Raw genomic sequence first — 22349 nt, 5'->3', positions numbered from 1 at the left:
CTCGATTGGGTCGGCGAAAAGGGGCGCTCGCCTCTCGTTCGATCCAACCGAGCGGTCGATCGATTGATCGGGCCTGGCTCTGTGATGCCGCCCGGCGCTCGTCGCTCGATTGCCCGGGCCTGGCCCCCCGCTTGCTGTCTCGGGAGCTGCGGTGTGAGTGAGTGAGAGAGAGAGAGAGTGAGTGAGAGAGTGAGAGAGTGAGAGCGCGGGGGGGGGGGAGGGGGGGAGACACCGAGCGGCGGCGGCGGCGGAGAGAGAGAGGGGGAGAGGGGGGAAAAAAAAGGACAATTATTTCGCGTTTAAAATAAAGGGAATCCATAGGCCTCAGAGAGCCGACACCAGGGCTTTCCCGCCTCCTCCGCGGCCGCGTAACACTCCCAGCGAGAGCCCAGGAGGAGCCGCCGCCGCCGCCGCCCGCCCGAGGTAGGCCTCAGCCCGAGCCTGAGCCCCAGGCTGTCCTACCGGGAGCCAAATAGGCCCAGAGCCCGGACCCAGGCCTTCCCCCCCACCTCCACCACCACCTCCACCTCTCGCCGTTCTGCTCCTCACTCCGCTCTCCCGCCCTTTTTTTTAATTTATTTTCTTTTTCTCTCTCTCTCTTCCCCCCCTTTTTTTTCCCCGTTCGTTCTTTCTCCTTTCGTTCGTTGGTTGGTTGGTTGGTTGGAAGAAGTCGACCCTCCGCCGCCGCGGCTTTCTTTCTGTAAAAAAAAATATCACGAAAAGCCGCTCTCCCCCTCTCCCACCCCGAAAAGGATCCTGACTTGAAGGGAAGGAAGTCACCGTTAAAAGACTCCCCCACTCTCCCCCCCACCACCCCCACACACACACACCCTTCTCCCTCCCTCCCTCCCTCCCTGTCAGCTCCTGGCGAGGTCAGGAGCTGGAGTCCCGAGGAAGAGGAGGAGGAGGAGGAGGAAGAGAGTTTAATAGGGAATTAGACAGATGTTCCACAAGAAAGAGAGCTGTAAAGCAGCTGATTGCTGAGGGGAAGGGGGATGTTAAGGGCTGTGGGAAAAGGAAGGGTCTATTAATGGGCTGGTGGGGTGGGGGAGAAAAGGAGGGCAATAAGGGGTGTGGGGGGTGGGTGGAGGGGGAAAGAGGGTAATGTTTTAAAGGGCTGAGGAGTGGGCACCGAAGGGGCGAGTCTTCTGCAAAGCTGCTGGAGGCTGAATGGCCTCCAAAGCTGTGAGGTTTCTGTCAAAAGAAGTGGGGTGGCTCCAGGTGTTTGGTATCAGATCGCAGGTGATGTGTAATGTGTTTGTGATTTTTGTATTCAGGAACGTAGGAGCAGGAGTAGGCCATTCAGCCCCCTGATCCTGTTCCGCCATTCTTTTCGATCTTGGCTGAGCTGTACCTCAGCTCCATTTATGAAGCCTGTGCTTCATATCGCGTAAAACCCTTACCTACCAAAAATCTGTTGACCTTAGTCTTGAAAATTTGAATCGATTCACAGTATTCACAGCTTTTTGTGCATTTTTCTTAATGCTCTTATGTTTTTAAATTGATGAAATCACACATTCTTGCTAACTTCCCAATTCCTTTCCTCTTTTTACCCCCAAGGTATGTTCTGAAGATTTATTTAATTCAGTTTGTTTCCCCTACTATGATTACCAAAAGCACCGTAATAATAATAATAATAATCCTTGCATTTGATATCGCGCTTTTCACGTCGGGAGGACGTCCCAAAGCGCTTCACAGAACACACTGTAAAGTGAATTGATTGTATATTTGTGGGCGAACGCGGCAGCCAATTGCGCACAGCAATGTCCCACAAACAGTCGTGGATTGAAAATGACCAATTTATTATTGTTTTTGTTTTTGTAAGAATCTAAAGGAGATGGCAATAAAGGGGCGAGGGCTCGTGAGGAGTATAAACGCTGGCAGTGGCTAGTTGTGCTGAATGGCCTCTTCCCATGGCATATGATAAAACTATGTGTGGAAGTATATAGAGTTTTATGATGATCATAGTTAGTTATGTCCTATCATAATTAGGACAATGCAAAAAATTATTTGGAAAAAACAAATTATGGTATTTTCAAATTGCACCATCTAAGACAAAACCTTTTGAAATCTTGTTATTGTTGTTTTGAAGTGCCTGAAGAAGAATAGATATAACTGCTTATGTCATTGTGAAATTTATGTTGCCACAAATTATTTATTAACTTTAGGGTTTAATTTACATGCAGTGGCCTGAAGGCAAATGTTGATCTGATCAAAGTATAGGTAGGGTTCCAAGGCCAGATCCCACTTGCTCATTGTATAGGATTCTTGACATATGGCATAATAAATGCAACAGTGGTTTTTCTATGCAAAATATTTCCTCCTATATTCAGCTGTGAAAAGGTTAGCCAGTCCTTTGTAAATGTCGCTTAGAGACTTTGGCACAGATAAAAAGCTTCAATATATTTGTATCTTTTTTTTAGAATTTTGTTATTTCCATACAAGCATGTTGGGCGAGGAAGGAGTTTTAGTGGTTGATATATGCTATTATGTGTTTCCATATTGGAGAGGAAGTTTCTGGTACACTTGTGGGAGACGGGCAGGTAAGGTAGAATCTGATTAAATAGAGAAGGAAGTTATAAATGGCCCTGAAAGCTTTATATTCTTAATTTCTGTTAATTTGCCAAGTGATTAAATAATAATCCTTGCATTTGATAGCGCCTTATCATGACTCTGAGATGTCTCAAAGTGCTTCACAGAATATACTGTAAAGTGAATTGACTGTATTTTTGTGGGCGAAAATGGGCTGTGGCGGAAAGAATAAAAATGGGTAATTTTTGTGTTTGCAGCTCGCAGCAATCCAAATGCAGCCAGAGTGATTCTTGGCAATCCTGGCTGAGGTTTTGCAGTGCTAGTGAATCTTGAGTTTGGGTGACTCACTGCTCACTGGGTTCAAATGATTGTCGAAGATCAGGGAATGGATAGGTGCTCCTTTTCAATCTATTTTTACTGATGGTAGGGTTAAGATTTTCTTTTCGCAACATCAACTGTGTGTTTAAGTACTCCGGGACACTACCCAGCATGGAGGGTGCTTTATAAATGCAAGTTGTGTGTGTTTGTTGGCACCGATAGTAGGAAATGAAACTGAAGCGCTTGCCTCCACCACCGATTGATGAAGCAAAATTAACAACCATTGATGTAGGTTTTTATTTTGCAATCTAGTTCATTTACAATTACGTACAGGTGTGGTAGGGGGCGGAGGAGAGAAAGGTGTTATTTCGTGAAAAAATCTACTTTTTCTATTGCAGGAACAGAATGAGTAAGCTCATTATCAGTACAGGGTGCAGTTCATTGTGTTTGGGAGAAACGTCTAACTTGTAAGTAACTCGACAATAACTAGGTTGAATGCAAGGAAATATTTTGAAATTGGCACACGTACATTTCGGGCCTGCTGTTCAGATTTGGCGTTAAATATTTAGGTGCAGTCACTTGTTTCAAATAAACCATTTGGCATATCTGATGATATAACTAGAACATTAATAAATCAGCAAGGCATTCCTAATACTAGTATTAAAGTCAGAGATTTGGTCAGTATCTCAAACTGGGTTTAGGGCCTTTCTAATAAACTGGGTTTATTTTCTGTGTAGGAAGAGTTGTGTACTGAGGTGAGCTGTTACACCCATAAAAGGCAGCTAAGAGTTAAATGGCCTGCTACAATGCTGGATTACTGTCATCCCTTTTCAGAGAGAAACCACATGGAATAAATGTGGCCTTGAATTCAGGATTTCATTAATAATGGCAAAACAAGCCATCTCCAAAATGCAGAGAAACAAAGGGGTGGTATGGCATCATTATAATGGTTTTAGCCGTATAATAGTGTCGTAACCATTTGTTTATAGTGGGATGTCAACCGAACACTTTACACCAGTTCACTCACTGCTTTTAGTGTGAGTGTTTTATCACTGATGGTGGTTCACTTTAAATGGAATAATACATGCCGAAATGTTAAAATGGTATGCTGTTAATTTTTTTATAGCAATTACTTGATATTTGACCCTTATTTAAGAGTGATTTAACACCAAATGGATGTTATTTGTGGAGTCCTGTAGCTCAGTGGTTAGAGCACTCGCTTTGCAAGTGAGAGACCTGAGTTCAATCCCAGGCAGAGGGCGAAACCTTGGGCAAGTTTCCTTACTCCACACAGAGCCTAATAATAATCCCTCCAATAAACCAAAAACAATAATAAATTGGTCATTTTCAATCTACGACTGTTTGTGGGACATTGCTGTGCGCAATTGGCTGCCGCGTTCGCCCACAAATATACAGTCAATTCACTTTACAGTGTGTTCTGTGAAGCGCTTTGGGACGTCCTCCCGACGTGAAAAGCGCTATATCAAACGCAAGGATTATTATTATTTGAACCTTCTCGTGAAATATTTTTTTGCTCCCATAGCTTAGGGGAAAAAGTTGCAAAGGGTTATTCAGTCAAATTACAACACCGTTTACAATACTATTTCACTTGTATAGATAAGTACCTTTCACATTAGGAGGACATCCCAATGCGCTTAGTATCTATTACATTGTTTATAACCGGGTGGGGGTGGGGGAAATCTCAATTTTGATCAAAACAGAATAAAATGAGCGATGAAAAGTGGGATCTGTATTTGTGAGTTCCATAATATAGTAAATTCTTACTCTCCTGGATCGTTGGATCTTTATCTCATTATCCTGGTGATTCCATTCAGCTGCAGTTCAAAGTAGTGACTGTATGAAATTAAGTTGGCTCCTTTCACCACTTTCCTGTGTGCCATGAAGGAATAGCCAACAGCTTTGTGAACTGGCATGTTTAAAGGCGTTCAATGGGTGTGTTGTACAATTAGCAAACCTTGGAGGGAATTTAGAGTTGACCAAAGGCCTGGTTGGAGAGATGTCTCTTTGGGGAGATGTTTGAGAGCAGAGATAGCCGAACCAATTATTTTTGGAAGTGAGTTCCAGTGGACAGAGGCTTGGTGGCTGATGACTTGGTGATGGGTGAATTGGGAACAAACAGTATAACCAAGTCAAAAGACTTGCATGGCTGAGGACATGTCTACACCTTCTACATCTCATGAAGGCTGAGTGCCCTGAATGAGATTTGACCCGTGGCACTCCGGTCCCAAGTTGCTGTTTCGTCAACAAAGCTACTGAGGGCAGATGTTACACGGCTCAAGAATACAAATTTCAAAGTTCAATAATTGCTAGAATCAAAGTTGCATATTGCGAGAAGGTGTCTTTTTAATAACTTTTTTCAAATTTCCAGGTCCCTTTATTGGCCGCTCCAACTGTTACAAGCAGAGCTGTTTTTCTCAGCACCAGCGAGTGCTTGGCTGTGCTGAGCAGAAGGAGACACTTCATGTTTCCGTGTTTGGTGTTGCCATTTATAAAATGTATTTACATTTCCAGTGTCAATGGAACACCAAGATAGACATTTAGACAAGCACAGTGACAGACTAAATCCTTTTAGCGATGCACTACAGTATTTCTGTTGTGTTAGTTAATACTCTGTTCTGGGTCTGAATGAAGTTGGCTCTTCTCCACGTAACTGAATAGATTGAAAAAGTTTCTAATATTCGGCAGACTGTACCTGGGTTTGAATCCCTCCCAGATTGATGGCAATGAAGCTGTTTCCTTAACCAGCTCCACGATGGTAATATGTGTTCGGGACAGTCCCAACCCAGTGTCAAGTGGTTGTCATTCTACAGGACAAACCCTTCCACAAGTTGGTACCGAGATATCAATCTCATTCATCAAGAGGTCATGTGGAATTGGGAAAATTCATACTATGCCATTAGCTTTGAGAGACATTATTGGCACAGGAGATTTGCACCGCATCTGCCCACACTGTATCTTTCCTGAACATGTTTGACTCTGAAGCTAGTTGCCCACCCACAGGCCTGCTATTTCTGTTTGAGGATGAACATAGTCAAAAATATTAATTGAAGAAAATTAAAAACGAATAGTGAGGCTCGGTGAGGGACATGCTTGCTTTGCATTGAAAGTGCTTCCACGTAAGTAGAGCATGTTTACAATGATTTGGAGCAAGTTCTGTAATCTTACTGTGTTTTGTTTTTCACTCTCAGCATTTCTGATGGCAAGACACAGGACACAGATGACTTGTCAGATAGTTGGAGTAATGAGATGATCAGAATTACTTTATGGTGGCATCTTGCTTGAATATCATAGCTTATGTTTGTTCTGACTGTCCAGCATTTATAGAGCGCCTTTCCCGTCGGCAAGGGACAGTCAAGGGTCAGGACCCGAGTATGGGGCAAGGGTAGGGTAGATGTGCGGGAAGGTAGCGGGATTGGGAGGGCGACCGAAAGCACGGTCGAAGAGGAGGGTCTTGAAATCGGCCTTGAAGGAGGCAAGGGAGGAACTGAGGCAAAGGGACTGGGATGGAGTTCCAGAGTGTAGAGGCAGAGAGGCTGAAAGCTCGGCAACTGATGGTCGGGCGGGAGTCATGAGCAGGCCGAAGCCCGCTGAACAGAGGGAACGGGCAGGTTGGTAGGGAGTCAGCAGGTCAGAGAGGTAGGAGGGGGCAAAACCATGGATGGCTTTGAAATTGAGGACAAGGATCTTGTATTCGATCCTCTGAGGGATGGGGAACCAGTGGAGTCGGACGAGGGTGGGAGTGTTTGGTCACGGAGCCTGGTGCGTGAGAGTACACGGCTGCAAAGTTTTGGATGATCTGCAGCTTGCGAAGGGAATAGTTGGGAAGGCCGATGAGGAGGGAATTTCCATAATCGAGCCTTGATGTCCACTCTTAAGTTGTGTGCAGTGAATCCAGAGGCTCATAGTTCAGGCTGATGTTCCAGCAGAGTACTGGGGAGTTCTGCTTTGTGAGAGATGCAGAGCTCCTGTCTGCCTGTTCATGTGGATGTTAAACATCCACTATTTGAAAACAGAAGGGAGATTTTTCTGTTATGCTCAGTAACAGTCCTCTAGATAAAATTGGTCATTCATGGCTGTTTAATCAGACCTACAGTACAAATTGCTGACTACATTTGCCTCCAAAGAGTGACTACACTTGATGGTAATTACATGTGAAGAGCTTTGAGACATTTTTGCCCTCAAAGCACTGTATCAAATGCCAGTAATATTTACTCCTCTGTAGTGTGCACGTGCCTTCAATTGAGCGCAGGGCTAAGCTTCTGAAGTTTGGTTTTGAAGCAAAGTGAATTTTAGATTCCACCCAAAGTAGGACAGTTAGGGGGAGAAGAAAAGAGAGAAGGGGGAAGGAAAGTTAGGAGAAATGTCGAGAAGAATGTCAGTAGGGTTGGAGAGAGAATGAAAAGTGGGGGAGAGAGGTGGGAAGGTTAAAGAGGGAGGGAAGTGGAGAGCACATCATACCCAAGTTAGATAATAGCCTTTTGCTTCGCAGCCACACACGTAACAAACAGCTGGAAGTGATGGATAGTGATTAGAAGTCGAGCATAGTTTTTTTAAACCTGGAGTTTGCATGTTCCTCACTGGGTTTACCAGTTGAATCATCAGTGCAGCTGCCTTAAAAATGCTGTTATGTCCAGGATGTACTCAATAGTTTTCATTGAGGTTTGGGATTGCATTTTTATTAATAAGAGGATGACCTCAAAAGAAGTTAAGATTAAAAAAAATGGATGACAGTGCTTCTGTTTGTAATGTTCAGCAATAAATGTTTCCTCGGTACATGGCAAATCCTTGGAATTGGAAATATTTGAAGTTTATAATTCTGCCTCTTTTGCTTTGAAATGAAGGATGAGCAACACATTTATTTGATTGTTATTCTGGAAATTGAATCTTGGCTTTCAAATGAAACCAGGCTGCATGGTGGTATTTCAATGCATTTGCGTTCTTAAACCAGACTCAATCCTTGCTGTATCCATTCAGCTCTTCCTTTTTGCACCCGCCACCTGGACTAAAAAATGGAGAGCGGATGCAAAGCACAGGCAAAGTGTAAACAGTGTACAGGAGTCCTGTAGCTCAGTGGTTAGAGCACTCGCTTTGCAAGTGAGAGACCTGAGTTCAATTCCAGGCAGAGGGCGAAACCTTGGGCAAGTTTCCTTACTCCACACAGAGCCTAATAATAATCCCTCCCAAAAAAATAATAAAATTGGTCATTTTCAATCTACGACTGTTTGTGGGACATTGCTGACATTGCTGCCGCGTTCGCCTACAAATATACAGTCAATTCACTTTACAGTGTGTTCTGTGAAACGCTTTGGGATGACCTCCCGACGTGAAAAGCGCTATATCAAATGCCAGGATTATTATTATTATTAACTGTCAGGAAAGAGTGGAAATTATTTCAGTTGAAAATATATTTGCCTTAAAGCCATGAGTAAACAAATGCCAGCAGCGCTTTTCGGCCCGAGTTTTCGCTGCATTGATTCCAGATGTGGTGGCCTAACACTTGCTCAGTGGTTAGAGCAAGAGACCTGGGTTTGATTCCCAGCAGGGCGAAGTGTTGGGCAAGCTTCCTTATTCCACACGCCTCTGTTTACTTTATCAATAAGTAGGAACTTGGCTGATATTTGATTGGCGGATCACTTTTCCAGGGGAAATAATTCCTTCAAATAATAAAAATTGGTCACTTCAATCCACGACTACTTGTGGGACACTGCTGTACACAATTGGCTGCTGTGTTTTGCCCACAAAATATACAGTCCATCCACTTTCACAGAAATATACAACATAGAAGGCAGCCATTCGGCCCATCTTTTTGCATTGGTTTAAGTCGAGGTGGTCCAATTGCCCCCACCCACCATTTCATCTAACCCAACCGCTCCCTCCATAACGCGTAAATGTTATGTTTCTGGAAGGGAAATCTCAAAGTATTGCTTATGTGGGCTGCAGATGTTTCTCAAATAAGACGTTCGGCATTCAGTAGCCAAAGAGTTAGGCAACAGCCAAAATTATACTTTTGATTAGTTGCATGTGATTTTTGTCAACCTTTGGACTTGGGGTTCATTGAGTCGGTTTGTACCTTGATACTGAATGTTTCAAAGAGAATTTAAAAAAAATATTTTCTCCCAGTTATTCTGGTTTATACTCACTTCTCACTCTCGCATTGTTTGGAGTACATTACTGGTGTAGATTAGTTCCCGCACTTGCCTCCATACCAACATTCACTTCAAGCTTTGTGGTTAGGGCAGTTGCCTTGAAAGTGAGAGGATCTGGGTTTTATTTCTGGGCATGGCGAAATGTTGGGCAAGTTTCCTTAATCCATATGCCTCTGTTTAGCTAGCAGTAAGCAGGAACCTGTTTATTCGTCGATTGAAGGATCGCTTTTCCGGGGGTGGTAATCTCTTTTTAAAAAAAAAACGCGTGAAAAGAACATTTGGTCACTCAATCCCCGAATGTTTGTGGGGCACTGCTGTGTGCAATTGGCTGCTGCGTTTCCCCCATAAAGTACACAATCAATTCACTTTAAGGTATATTCTGTGAAGCACTTTAAGACGTCTCGAAAGTGTGATAAGGCGCTACATCAAATGCAAGGATTATTATATTATATGACTAACTAATCTCATTTCATGAAGAAGTTTCTTTTTACATGAAAGGCAGGTGCATAAGTGTAAAATGTATTGAAATTCCCCTTTTGCAGCTGAAATTGACAGATTAGCGCTGTACAAATATCCACTTTCCAGCCCTAGATGACTTGAAGCAGTGGGAGTTGTTAAACTGTGCGGTAATAACTACAATGTTTGTTGCCTTCTGCTGCAATGACTTGCGTGCAGATTTGCAGGTCAAGGATTATGCAGTCTGATGAGGGCTGACATAGTCCGAATCTGGCTGTTGATTTCACAGCCACGCGTGTGAAAAGGAAATGGGATTCCAGGGCCCATCATCCCAGTTAATGTGCATTTTGCCTTGTGCTGACTGGCTGAGATGTAGGCTTTTGTGCAGCTCAGCTTTAAAGATGGAGAGATGCTCTAAATGCAGTGTAAGGGCTTTTTTCAGGGGAGGAATCGTGAGAATGCTTGTCCACAGTAGTTTGCGACTGCAGGAGTCACCTTGAAAGCAATTTCATAAATGGGGATTTAAATAATCATAATAATCCTTGCATTTGATAGAGCGCTTTTCACGTCTTCTAGACGTCTCAAACTCTTCACAGAATAAACTAAAGTGAATTGACTGTATATTTGTGTGCAAAATACAGTTGAAAAAGAATGTTGCTGTGCAGTTTGCATTAATTCTACTCTATTGAATAGCATTGCTTGTTACTACCAAAGTGGTAATCTTCCCATTTCTGAGGGCAGGGAGAGAGCAAATGTATATAAAATTAGTTTTTTTTATAATCGCCTTAAAATACATCAAGCATGTTAAGTGTGTGAAGTCTTAAGTATTTTTTGTTGTATATAGGCAACTCTGGTTGCTACTCGATAGACGGATCTCTTTCTGAGGATAATAATCCTCCCGGATATAATAATTTGGTCACTCAATCCACGGTTGTTTGTGGGACACTTTTGTACGCGATTGGCTATTGTGTTTTGTGCATAAAACACACAGTCAATACACTTTTCAAGTGAAGCATTTTGAGACGTCTCTCCGACGTGATATCAAACACAAGGATGATTAGCTTGACAATGAGCAGCCTTTACAGTTATGAAAGCTATTATTTATCCAGGACAAGGATACTGTAGTAGATAGACTACCTGTTAGTGTTGTTGTTCAACACAGCTCTGAACAAAGCAAATGGTGTCTAATTTTTCTTTCAGTGTTTGTATGACCACTGTCCCAACAGATCCTGTATGGACTGTCCTTATCTGTGGCCTCTGCCTTGAGTTGGTGATCCCAATCCCTGGCCCCTGGAAGCTGTGAGTTGGCAGAGGGTTGATCTCAGTAGCAATGAGGAGCATTGACCGAAAGAATGCGATCCAGATCCTAACCAGCAGAGAGCAGGGCTCCCAGGGGCTGGGCTGCCAACGACGCCTGGAGGAGCTGGTGGAGGACAAGACACGGTGGATGCGATGGGAAAGTCAGGTGAGCAATATCGCAAGTCTGTCTTGTATTGAATAAGCAGGTTGTTTGGCCAAACTGTCTTTTTGTGGTCACACTCTGTGAACCTGCTCTGAGACTCTTCATATGTGATCCTGTCAGGAGCTTGCAATATCAATGGCAAGCTATGCAGCTTTAGCTGGTTAGACTCCAGCAGTTATCCCAACACACACTTTGGGGTCCCCAAGCCTTGGCTCTTGCCAACCTGCCCCTAATACTTTCCGGAATTAGGTAAGCAAGATGCATCCCTCCAGGGAAAGAGTACATATTGCATTCCAACAATCTGTCTCTGGGATTTCCACTTGTAGGTGGGGATGCATGGAAATCTCAGCTTGGTTTGGAGGTGATGGGTTGCCGCGTGTGTCAGACACCCGGCTGACCAAAAAATCTATGGGCAGAGTGTGGGCTGAGGCATCATAGCTGAATTTGATCCAATGTTTGCACACACTCGTTCATCATCAAAGGTCACTGGGAACCATGGGTGTTTTCTCTCCATTACTCCTTGGTGTGTACTACCATTGCCTAATTATTAATTTAAGGATTCTGTGTCTATCCCTCTGCCTTTCCCCTTCCTTCCCCATCTTCAGGTCGTGCTTGAAGATCTTCCTATTCAACCGTGCCTACGATCACCTCCCCCACTGGCTCGGTTTCATGCTCCTCCATTATCAAGTACTCTGGGATGCTACCCTGCATGAGGGGCGTAAGGGACTAGTTGTGGTGGTGGTGTATGTCGCCAATTTGGGGGTGGGGAATGGGGAAGAAACTTAGGAAGAAATTTAATGGTCATAAAATAGAAAATTCCAAGTTGGACTTATGTGGCTGCCACATTTATGTACAAATAGTCTTTTCACAGAAAAGACTGTGAAGCTTCTATATCAATTGCAATGATTATTATTAGTAGTAAAGCACTTAGAGTTTCCACATTATAGATGCCATATCCAATATGAGTCTTATTGTTGTTTTTGTATTCAATGTAATTTTCTTTTTTTTTCTCGACAGAAAGTCGAACTTCCTGACAGCCCACGATCAACTTTCCTCCTGGCGTTTAGCCCAGACAGGTACGTGGCCACATGACCAAAATCATTTGGGTTCATGAAGCTTTTGGAAATGGACTAAAGTGAAGGAGGCTTTTACGCCCTGCCCCCACAAAACCATCATCTTGCTTCCACTGAGAAAGCACGAGAATTGCCCTTTGGAACTCCATCCCACATTCTCTTCGCCCCTTGCTTCCTTCAAGGCACGTCTTAAGACCCTCCTCTTCAACTGTTGCTTTCACTGCCCTCCACCCCTCCTTGTCCAACCCTTAGCTTGGGTGCAAATCCTTTACTGTCCAGCACCTTGGGACATCCTCCCGACATGAAAAGCGCGATACAAATGTACTTTGATGTTCGAGGCAAACTCCCCAGTCCACAACTTCTCCATCCTTCTCACTAGGATAGAGTTAAGATCTCGGGACCACTTTTGTACCTCTCTGTTACTATGAAAAAGGTAGAAGTAAAATATCTTTACAGCTCTGTATGTGCAAGTTTTAAGGCGTTTTTTTTAAAAAAAAAGTAATAATTTGCCTGTAAAATAGGGTGAAGCTTTCAGGGGAAAGGCGTTTTTTTAAAAAAAAAAGATTTAATGATGTACGTCTTGCAAAAAAACTGTGCAGGTATTAGACTGATTTCATGTTGCTGAGAAGCAGCTGTCACAGAGCCGGCAATGAGATCAACAAATGCATGCGTTGCTCTCTTCTGCCAAATTGCCTGCAGTAAACCCGCAATAACCTCAGCCCAGATAACTACAGATTACCTTCACTTTTCCTGTCAGCAATTTGTACATGTTTCTTCTTTCAAAAGTTATTTATTTTAACTGGGTTAAATGAGTTCATTCCATTTTTGACATTTTTTCCCCCCCCCCCTCCAATGACTGAGGATTTATTTCCCAGGGGAGAGGTGGTGTTGGAGTCGGGACATCTGCTGTACAGCATCGCTGGTATTCTATGTTGAAAGTAACTTAACAACAAGTTGCATTGATATAGCACCCCTCGGGCAGGGTAATGTCCCAGAGAGCTTGACAGTAGTGGGGCATTATGCCAAGCCGAGGGAGGGGGAGATGATCGTACGCACGGTTAAATACGAAGGACTTCAGGTGCAACTTGAAATGGGGACGGAAGGGGCAATGTGGAAGGATAGAGGAAGAGTGTTCCAGAGTTTGGGGCGTAGTTGCTGAAAGCTCAGCCACCAATGCTGGAACACCAAAGCCATTGTGGCTAGAAGACTTGGGGGTTGGGTCGGTCTTCCCTGGGGAAGATAAATTGCAGTGAGGTAATGGGCCTGGGTACAACTGGACATCACCTTGTAATTAGGCCACCCATTCAACTGCTCGTGAAATATAAATCTGTCCCCGTGGTCAATCCATTTGATTCTTGGATCTGCTTTTACATCCACCACCAAAATCTACCCAGCACTGCATTTAGTAACAGCCAGTAAAGGGAGGTGCCAGAGCAGCTACTTTAATAGATGCTCAAGTCTGGATACTGAACACATTTCCGGGAGAGGCGTTGTGTTACAAGTTCTCGCAGTGACATGATAAGGGATGGGCCATGGTGCCTTCAGAATGGAATCGATAATCTGGCAGACATCAAACCAGTGTTAAGCATTCAGCAAATGTCTCTTGATTGTTAATTGAATGATGATTTGAATATCACCAATGACGGATGATTTTATTAAAGCTACCAGGAAGCAACTGGAACAGCAGTTTAGGATCAGGTGCAGCCAGAAGGGGCTGGGCACAGTGTTTTAGCTGCAGACCAGATTCCATCACTGGAGCGTTTGCTGCAAAACAGTTGTTGGGGCCATTGGGGCTGCAGAATGTTCTCTAGGTGGGATGCTCTCCTGGAGTACTTCCAGGTTACCTTACGACCACCTCTTTCACTGTGACTGTTTCCTCCTGTCCGAGCCCCAATAATATAATAATCATAAGATCCTTGCATTTGATATGGCGCCTTATCATATCGTTAAGACGTCTCAGCCCTTCACAAGATATACTGCAAAGTGAATTAACTGTATTTTGTGGGTAAACTGTCAATCAACTCTTACAGTTGACCATTCTGTCAGCCAATCGCACAATTAATAGCTATGTCCATCCCTCCTTGTGTCACTGGGAGAATCGTGACGTATTCAGCATTCAGACTTCACTCTTTACAAAAAGATCCTCTGCAGGTCACTTATGGAAATAGAGTGGGTGCCGGGTGACATTAGTGTAATGCAATTTAATTTGTTCTATGTTAAAAGTGCTTTTAAAATACTCCACTCACTATAAACATTCTTTTATTCTTCTCACCCTTAGTCTGCCAGTGTACTCCTGAAATTTAAGCACTTTAACTGATCCCCGTTCAGGGGAAAGCATTTTTTCACTGCAATGCATCAGTTGACTTTACCAAGTGTGCAGATCACCTTTTGCCAGGTCTATACCAACCCTCGCCAGACACTAGTGCCGAATCATAGGAGTTGCAGAATAAGGACAAGGCATTTTGGCTCACCAAGCCAATCCTGCCAACTCTTCGATTAACTGCTCTCATCTCAGTTCCCTATAGAATTGTAGGAATTCCTGCACAGAATTTCCTGTTTGGTCATAGGGAAAGGAGACACTTCACACTCATTTTCTGCTATTTTCTCTCTCCACCACCTGGATACTCACCTGCACAAAACTCTTACCTCATCACACCAGTACTTGCCAGGCTCTACTGGCTCCCAATTACCAAACGGATCGATTTTGATCCTCTCCTTTTCAAATGCCTTCATGCCCTTGCACCTCCCTACCTTTCTGATATGCTTACCAACCACTCCATCCGTTCAGTTGGCTCTGACCTCATGTTTGTCCCTCGTTCCCTCCACTCCACCATTGGTGGCTTGGTGACCTTGTCCCCTCCACTCCACCATTGGTCCACCCTATTGATCCCAATCCCTCCTGACCCCAACCCCCTGCTCGGGTCCAAATTGCTGACTGTCCAGTGCCTTTGGAGCGTCCTCTGGATGTGAAAGGCTTTGTTGTTTGAGCCTGTGGCCTGGCACTGTGCCTCCTGCTGGCTGGAGTTCTATCACAACATCCACCTCTTATGGAGCTTGTCACCAAGCCTGAGGCTCAAAATCTCCAGGGTATAAGGTGAAGGCAGTCCGCTCTCTAGTTTGTGTTTTTGTAAATTGTAATGTTGCAGTAAAATGGCCTCCTGCTTTGTCTCTTTGTATTTTTAAAAACAATCTTTCTTTTAGGACTTTAATGGCCTCCACCCATGTCAATCACAATATTTACATTACTGAAGTCAAGTCTGGGAAATGTATTCATTCACTGGTGGGTCACAGAAGAACACCCTGGTGTGTGACATTCCACCCGACCATCCAAGGGCTCGTGGCGTCAGGATGTTTAGATGGCGAGGTTCGAATCTGGGATTTACATGTGAGTTATATTGCAAAACCTTGTTGAGGGATCACTGTGTGGTATTTTCATTTGATGCAGCATAAATGTGTTTCATTGACTTGTTCCTCTTTCAGGGAGGCAGTGAGAGTTGGTTTACTGAGAATAACGTAGCCATAGCATCCTTAGCCTTCCATCCTATGGCCCAACTCCTACTAATCGCTACTGCAAATGAGATCCATTTCTGGGACTGGAGTCGACGGGAGCCTTTCGCGGTGGTGAAAACTGCCAGCGAAATGGAACGTGTCAGGTGAGTGTGGGCATTGGTCATTGCAGCTCAGTGGTTAGAGCACTCGCCTCGCAAGCTCAAGACCAGTGTTCGATTCCCAGGCAGGGCAAAATGTTGGGCAAGTTTCCTTACCCCACTGTTTACCGAGCAGTAAGATCCAGGTTGCTAGTCGATTGCGGATCACTTTTCATGGGGGTAATAATAGTAATAATAATCCTTGTGGAGTCCTGTAGCTCAGTGGTTAGAGCACTCGCTTTGCAAGCGAGAGACCTAAGTTCAATTCCAGGCAGAGGGCGAAACCTTGGGCAAGTTTCCTTACTCCACACAGAGCCCAATAATAATCCCTCCAAAAAAAAAAACAATAATAAATTGGTCATTTTCAATCCATGACTGTTTGTGGGACATTGCTGTGTGCAATTGGCTGCCGCGTTCGCCCACAAATATACAGTCAATTCACTTTACAGTATGTTCTGTGAAGTGCTTTGGGACGTCCTCCCGACGTGAAAAGCGCTATATCAAATGCAAGGATTATTATTATTTTATTATTATTGCATTTGATAATAGTGCATGATCATGTCTTCGAGACATCTTAAAGCGCTTCACAGAATATGCTGTAAAGTGAATTGCCTGCATATTTTGTGGGTGAAATACAGCAGCCAGTTGCGCACAGCAGTGTCACCCAAACGGAGATTGATTGGATTTTTTTCCAAAAAAAACTCAGTTACTCAATCCATGGCTGTTTGTGGGACACTTATTAATGATGCTCACTAGCTATTGGTACCAAACATCTATCTACTGGGGAGCTGTGAAAGATTGAAGGGAATCTCATTGGTTGTTGATGAATAGAATCCTAAAGATTTCAGCCCAAGTACCCTTTGTTGGTGCCAGCTCTTCCACTGAAGCTAACTACACCAATCCCAGTTACCTGCTCCCAGGTTGCTTCTCATCAAATATTGCTCAAATGTAGTGATGATGGCAGCCTTGATAGCTATTTCCAGCAAAGTATTCCATGTTCTAATAACCCTACGTGTCAAAGCGATTCTTCTAACCCCTGGAGTCTTCCAGTGACACTCCTGTGATACTGTGTGCCATAGTGACAGATTAACCCACCAACGGGAATAAGTTCTTTATTCCTTGGCCACTCAGGAGTTGGCATTGCTCAATGGTGCTAATTCATCACAAATGCTATGGACATGTGCTTGATTATGATTTAAGGTAACAGTTGTCTAAGTAAGTGGTTTTGGATACCTCTGCATTGGATATTTATATCTTGCATTTGGGAGGGGACCTTTAATTGGCATATTTTATTTCACCGCTAATGTTTCACTGAGTTCCTCCAGCTTCCAACTGTAATTAAACCATGTATAACAGATGGTTTGCTACAAAGCTGTAACACACTTGCTTGGTTTTTGGGTATGGCTGATATTGCTAAATCAGGGAAACATGTCTTGTCTTAATGTAAGCACAATTTCAGACGTCTTTATAAGACACACTGTATAAATTCACTGCTTTATTAGTCCAGATGCGTCACAGCGGAGGGTAGAATTTGTGCTTATTGAGGCACATCAGCATTGGGAAAGACTCATCTTTAGATCTTATAGAATTATACAGCACACCCCTGGGGCACACCACTGCACACTTCTCTCCAATCAGAAAAACAACCACCACTCTGCTTTCTGTCTCGCAGCCAGTTCTGTATCCATTCTGCCACTGTCCCTTTAATACCGGGGCTTCTATTTTGCTTACAAATCTCTTATGTGACACTTTTATCAAACACCTTTTGAAAATTCATACTGTACTATCTTCTTCATCACTTCATCAAAAAAAACTCCATCAGGTTTGTTAGACATGGTTTGCCTATAACAAATCCGTGTTGGCTGTCCTTTATTAACCCATATTTTTCTAAGTGAAAACTTATTTTGTCCCGGATTATATTCTCTAGAAGTTTCCCCACTACTGACATTTGGCTGAGACTGTAATTCCCAGGTTTATCCTTCTACCCCTTTTTGTACAGGGAGTAACATTTGCAACCCTCCAGTCCACTGGCACTATCCCAGTGTCTATGGAGGATTGAAAGGTTGTGGCCATTATTTCCAACAGAAGTTGCTGGGAACACTCAGGCAGCATTGTGGAGAAAGGAAAGTGAGTCAACGTTTCAGGTTCACGACGCTTTGTCAGAACGCTGGCCCTTTATCAAACGCCTTTTATAAATCCATATAAACTACATCAACTGCACTACCTTCATGAAGTGACAGAGAGGGTGGATGAAGATAGTGCAGTTGATGTAGTTTTATATGGATTTTCAAAAGGCGTTTGATAAAGTGTCAGCGTTTTGACGAAGGGTTGTGGACCTGAAATGTTGACTCACTTTCCTTTCTCCACAGATGCTGCCTGACCTACTGAGTGTACCCAGCGACTTCTGTTTTTATTTCCGATTTTCAGCATTCGCAGTATTTTGCGTTTTCCTGTTATTTCCACCCATCTCTCGGTAATTTAGGTTGCACCCCGTCCGTACCGGCTGACTTATCTACCTTGAGCACCGACAACCATTTTAGTACCTCCTCTAGGTTTATTTTTATCTTATCCAATTTCTCTACCCTCTCTTCCGATACTATGGCATTGGCTGCATCCTCATCTTTTGTGAGTACTAATCTTTTAGTATTCCCCCAATCTTTTCTCATATAATCTCTTTGCTCCTTTTATTTCCTTTTTCAGTTCTCCTCTGTACTTTCTATACTCTATTTGATTACCTTCTGCATTTTGGACCTGACATTTATCATAAGCCATCTTTTAGTGTTTTATTTAACCCAATTTTCTTATTCATCCAGATAGTTTTGGATGCCCTACCTTTCTCCTTTGTGGGAATGTATTTGCTCTGTCCCCAAACGATCTCCTCCTTGAAGGCTTCCTTGCTGGTTAGCTGTTTTACCTACCAATCTTTCTTTCCATTTCACCTTGACTCTTTCCCTTTTTAACTCATTGAAATTAGCCCTCTTCCAGTTGATTATCTTCACCTTTGATTGCTCCTTGTCCCTTTCCATAAATACTCTAAATCTAATGATGTTGTGATGTTGTCTAGATGCTCTCCTATTGAAATCTGCTCCACTTGCCCCACTTCATTCCCCAGAACTAGATCCAGCACTGCTTCCTTCCTTGTTGACTGGAAACATACTGATCCAGAAAGTTATCCTGTACATTTTTCAGGAATCCTTCCCCTCCTTGGCCTTTACACTGTTATTTTGCCAGTCTATGTTAGGATAATTGAAGTCCCCCATAATCACTACTTCTATTGGTTTGGATCTTTCTGAAATCTGCTTGAAGATTTGCTCGTCTATCTCCTTCCCACTATTTGGTGATCAACAGTATACACTTAACAGAGTAACAGCTCCTTTTGCGCTCCTTAACTCTAACCAACAAATTATGTTTTTGACCCTCTAGCATATCGTCCCTTTCCAGGGCCGTAACCGTGTCATTAATCAATTGCCACCCCACCCACTCCTTTTTTTCCTTCCCTGTCCCTTCTGAATATGTTGTAGCCAGGAATATTCAGCTCGCATTCCTGTTCTTGTTTGACCCAGCTCTCCGTTATTGCCATTACATCATAACCCCATGTGGTAACTTGAGCCGCAGCTCAGCAATCTTATTTCTCACACTCCGTGCATTTACGCATATGCTCTCCAAGCCCGACTTAGTCTGTTCTGCACGTCTCCCCCACTTAATCCCTCCTTTTTCTGGATTACTCCTTATATTGTTATTGGTCTCTCCCAGCCCTCTATGTAACTTGCTTGTCCTCTCTAATGCTACATCCTGATTTCCTTACCTGATTCCCTTACCCCTCAAAATCAGTTTGAACTCTTCCCCACAGCACTAGTTGACCTCCCTGCGAGGGCATTGGTCCCAGTCCTGTTCAGGTGTACAGGTCCCAGAACTGATCCCAATGATTCAGGAACCTGAAGCCCTCCTTTCTGCCCTATTTCTCAAGCCATGCATTCATGTGCTTGATCCTGCTGTTTTGATACTCACTTGCACGAGGCACTAGGAATAATCCAGAGATCACCACCTTTGAGGTCCTACTCTTTAGCATTTTCTGGTATTCTCCTTGTAGGATCTCAGCCTTTTTTTTCCCCTACGTCATGGATCCCAACATGGACCACAACTTCTGGATATTCCCCTTCCCCCTGTAGAACGTTTTGCACCTGTTCTGTGATGTCTTCAACCCTGGCACAAGGGAAACAACATACTATGCGAGAGTCATGTCTTTGGTTGCAGAAATGCCTGTCTACACCTTTCACCACTATTCCCAATGACAATTGCATTGATACCCTTCCCTGTGTGCATCCATTTGCTTTTGATTCCCCTCCCCAGAGGTGTCATCACCCTGACCGATATTCAGTACAGAGAACTGGTTTGTGAGTGCCACACTCTCAGGGGATTTCTGCACTGCCCGTCCCCTCTTCCTATCATGCTGGGTGGTAACCCACTCATTCTCCTTCTGAACCCGCTGTGGGGTGACCACCTACCGAAACGTTTGATCCATGAACTCTTCAGCCTCCCATATGCTATCTAGTGATTCCAGCATCTCCTCGAGGTCAGAAACCCTGAGCTCGAGCAGCCAGAGGCACTTCCTCAGACATGTCTGTCCAGGGCACACAAAGCATCCTGGAGTTCCCACGTGGTACACATTATGCATGCAAACCGTTCTCGCCTGCCCTACCATATTCCCAGGCATGTTTTAGATTATTTTATAACTTATATATTTTATAATTATGCACCTTATACCCTCTCTGCACTGAATTCCCACTCTCACCAAATTTCTTAACAGAATTCTCACTCTGTTCCACCTCACTCAGTTCCCTCCTCATGGGAACTGTGCTCTCTGCAGCTATATCTCTCTGAGATCTGGGTTTGAACCCAGCTCAGAGGGTCTCCTTTGTCTGCTGGCCTACTTGCCTCTTTTACTGCACTTTCCACCCCCTCCCCTCAGCTCTTTGTTCTTCCTTCACCCCCCGCTCCCCCCACCCCGTGTAAAGTGCTTTGATACTTACTTCTGTTGTATTCTTTGGGCATTGCTCACCCAGTTTCTGATTGACAGTCCGTACCACAAAACTCCACAGAATTTGGCTCGCGTATTCAGTTAATTGTCATTTTCCTCTAATGTTGCCGTGATCGATGATGTCTCTTTGTATTTTACAGGTTGGTAAGATTTGATTCACTGGGACACAACCTTCTGACAGCCATCGTTAATCCCTCCAACCAACAGGTACTGTTGTGGCTTGTTCTTTGTTAGAACCTTTTCCCTTCTCTCTGTTTAGAGGGGTGTAGTGCAACTAATTAAAGGTGCCTTGGTGAGATTATTCTGTGAGTAGCAGTGGTCCTGGGTTTGATCTCACTAAATTTGGATGGTAAATTATTCATGCGATCCTCTCCTGATCACTAGTTGTGTGTAGATGTCATGGAAGGACCAGGTTAGCTATAGTTGTGTAACTGATTGGAGAGAAGTCCTGTGAACACAACTCGAGCCCAGTCAGGGTATAGTAAATGCTGGTGGAGGAAAACTTAGCTAGACTGGCTGTGTTGCTTTTTATTGGCTACTGCTACAGATCTTTCTGCTTTTGCTGTTTGTAGTGGTGGAAAGGCAAAGGCTACCCCCAATTAGTATTGTTATTGTAGCTTCAGTTTATTTCTTGAAGCTAGGCATTATCGTAAAAGTTAGCAAAGAGGACACAAAGAGGGAGTGAATTTAGAACAGACGATAAAGGAATTATCTCTATCCAGAGGGTACTGGTAGTTATGCATGTTACAAAATAATTAATAGAATTATTCAGTCAGCAGTACTGGAAAAATTAATCCCCGTTGTATTTCATCCCTTAACAGTGAGACATTCATTCACAGCCCAATGTATGAACAGATGCTCGTTGAAATGGTGTGGATTTATAAGCATGGTCAGGAGCTGATGTGATAATGCCATTGATAAGTTTTTAGTGTTTCAGCTATTTTTATTAGGTCATATATTTATAGTCCTCAGATTCCAAGGACATTGTGCTGTGGAGAGAGAATGTGGCTGCTTTTCCCACTGTATTAGGAGATGCAATGTCAGAGCCAACACTCAAAAATTGTAAAATTAGTAAACCTCTGTATTTGCTGAATTGTGTATAATTTGAATTTAGGTGAGGTTCATAGACTCATCGCAAGTTTCCTTACTCCATACGCCTCTACTTCCCTAGCAAGAAGTAGGCACCCGGTTGTTAGAGAATTGGTGGATTGCTTTCTGTGGTTAATAATCCCATCGAAAATAAATTTTAAAAAAATTGGTCACTCAATCCATGACTGTTTGTGGGACGCTGCTGTGCGCAATTGGCTACTGCATTTCGCCCACAAAGTCACTTTACTTTAAAGTATATTCTATGAAGCGTGTTGAGATGTAATAAGACGCTGTACCAACTGCAAGTATTATTACTGTCTTAACACGCTGAGCGCGTGGAGCAAGCTATGTTCTCAAGCTTGTGAAACGTGACGATGGGTCTGAATTGCTTGAGTTGCAAAAGGACACGTCACAGCCGAGCCCCTGATCTCAGGTCCGACTTGCCTGGAGCTGGCATCCGAAGCTACCAAGTGGTTGTCCCTGATGCGCCTAGGATTTGCTAACTGCCGCCCCTTTTCAGTTCCCCCTTCCTCCATCCCCAGACTGAGGTGGATAGGTTTTCGTTCG

At 43.7% G+C, this 22349-nt stretch overlaps 1 protein-coding gene across 7 annotated transcripts in view; it reads left to right on the top strand.

The window, feature by feature from the left end:
• Nucleotides 1–138: 138 nt before the first annotated feature.
• LOC103186020 (activating molecule in BECN1-regulated autophagy protein 1) overlaps nucleotides 139–22349 on the top strand; it is a 163843-nt gene continuing 141632 nt past the window's right edge. For 3 of the 7 annotated variants that reach the window (XM_042341378.1, XM_007904819.2, XM_007904816.2), the window contains exons 1-6: nucleotides 246–423; nucleotides 10674–10938; nucleotides 11953–12011; nucleotides 15210–15393; nucleotides 15489–15661; nucleotides 20834–20900. In XM_042341378.1, coding sequence (XP_042197312.1) covers nucleotides 10804–10938; nucleotides 11953–12011; nucleotides 15210–15393; nucleotides 15489–15661; nucleotides 20834–20900 — 618 coding nt within the window. In that variant the 5' untranslated portion in view covers nucleotides 246–423; nucleotides 10674–10803. Of the gene's footprint in view, nucleotides 178–245; nucleotides 424–1081; nucleotides 1243–10673; nucleotides 10939–11952; nucleotides 12012–15209; nucleotides 15394–15488; nucleotides 15662–20833; nucleotides 20901–22349 lie in introns of those variants that run through there. The other 4 variants (XM_007904817.2, XM_042341376.1, XM_042341377.1 and 1 more) reach the window with 4 other exon arrangements.

This window comes from Callorhinchus milii, unplaced genomic scaffold (genome assembly GCF_018977255.1).
Source record: "Callorhinchus milii isolate IMCB2004 unplaced genomic scaffold, IMCB_Cmil_1.0 Scaffold17, whole genome shotgun sequence".
Classification (NCBI taxonomy): Eukaryota; Metazoa; Chordata; class Chondrichthyes; order Chimaeriformes; family Callorhinchidae; genus Callorhinchus; species Callorhinchus milii.
The sequence above is the reverse complement of the archived record's forward strand: the minus strand, read 5'-3'. Positions and strand labels throughout refer to the sequence as shown.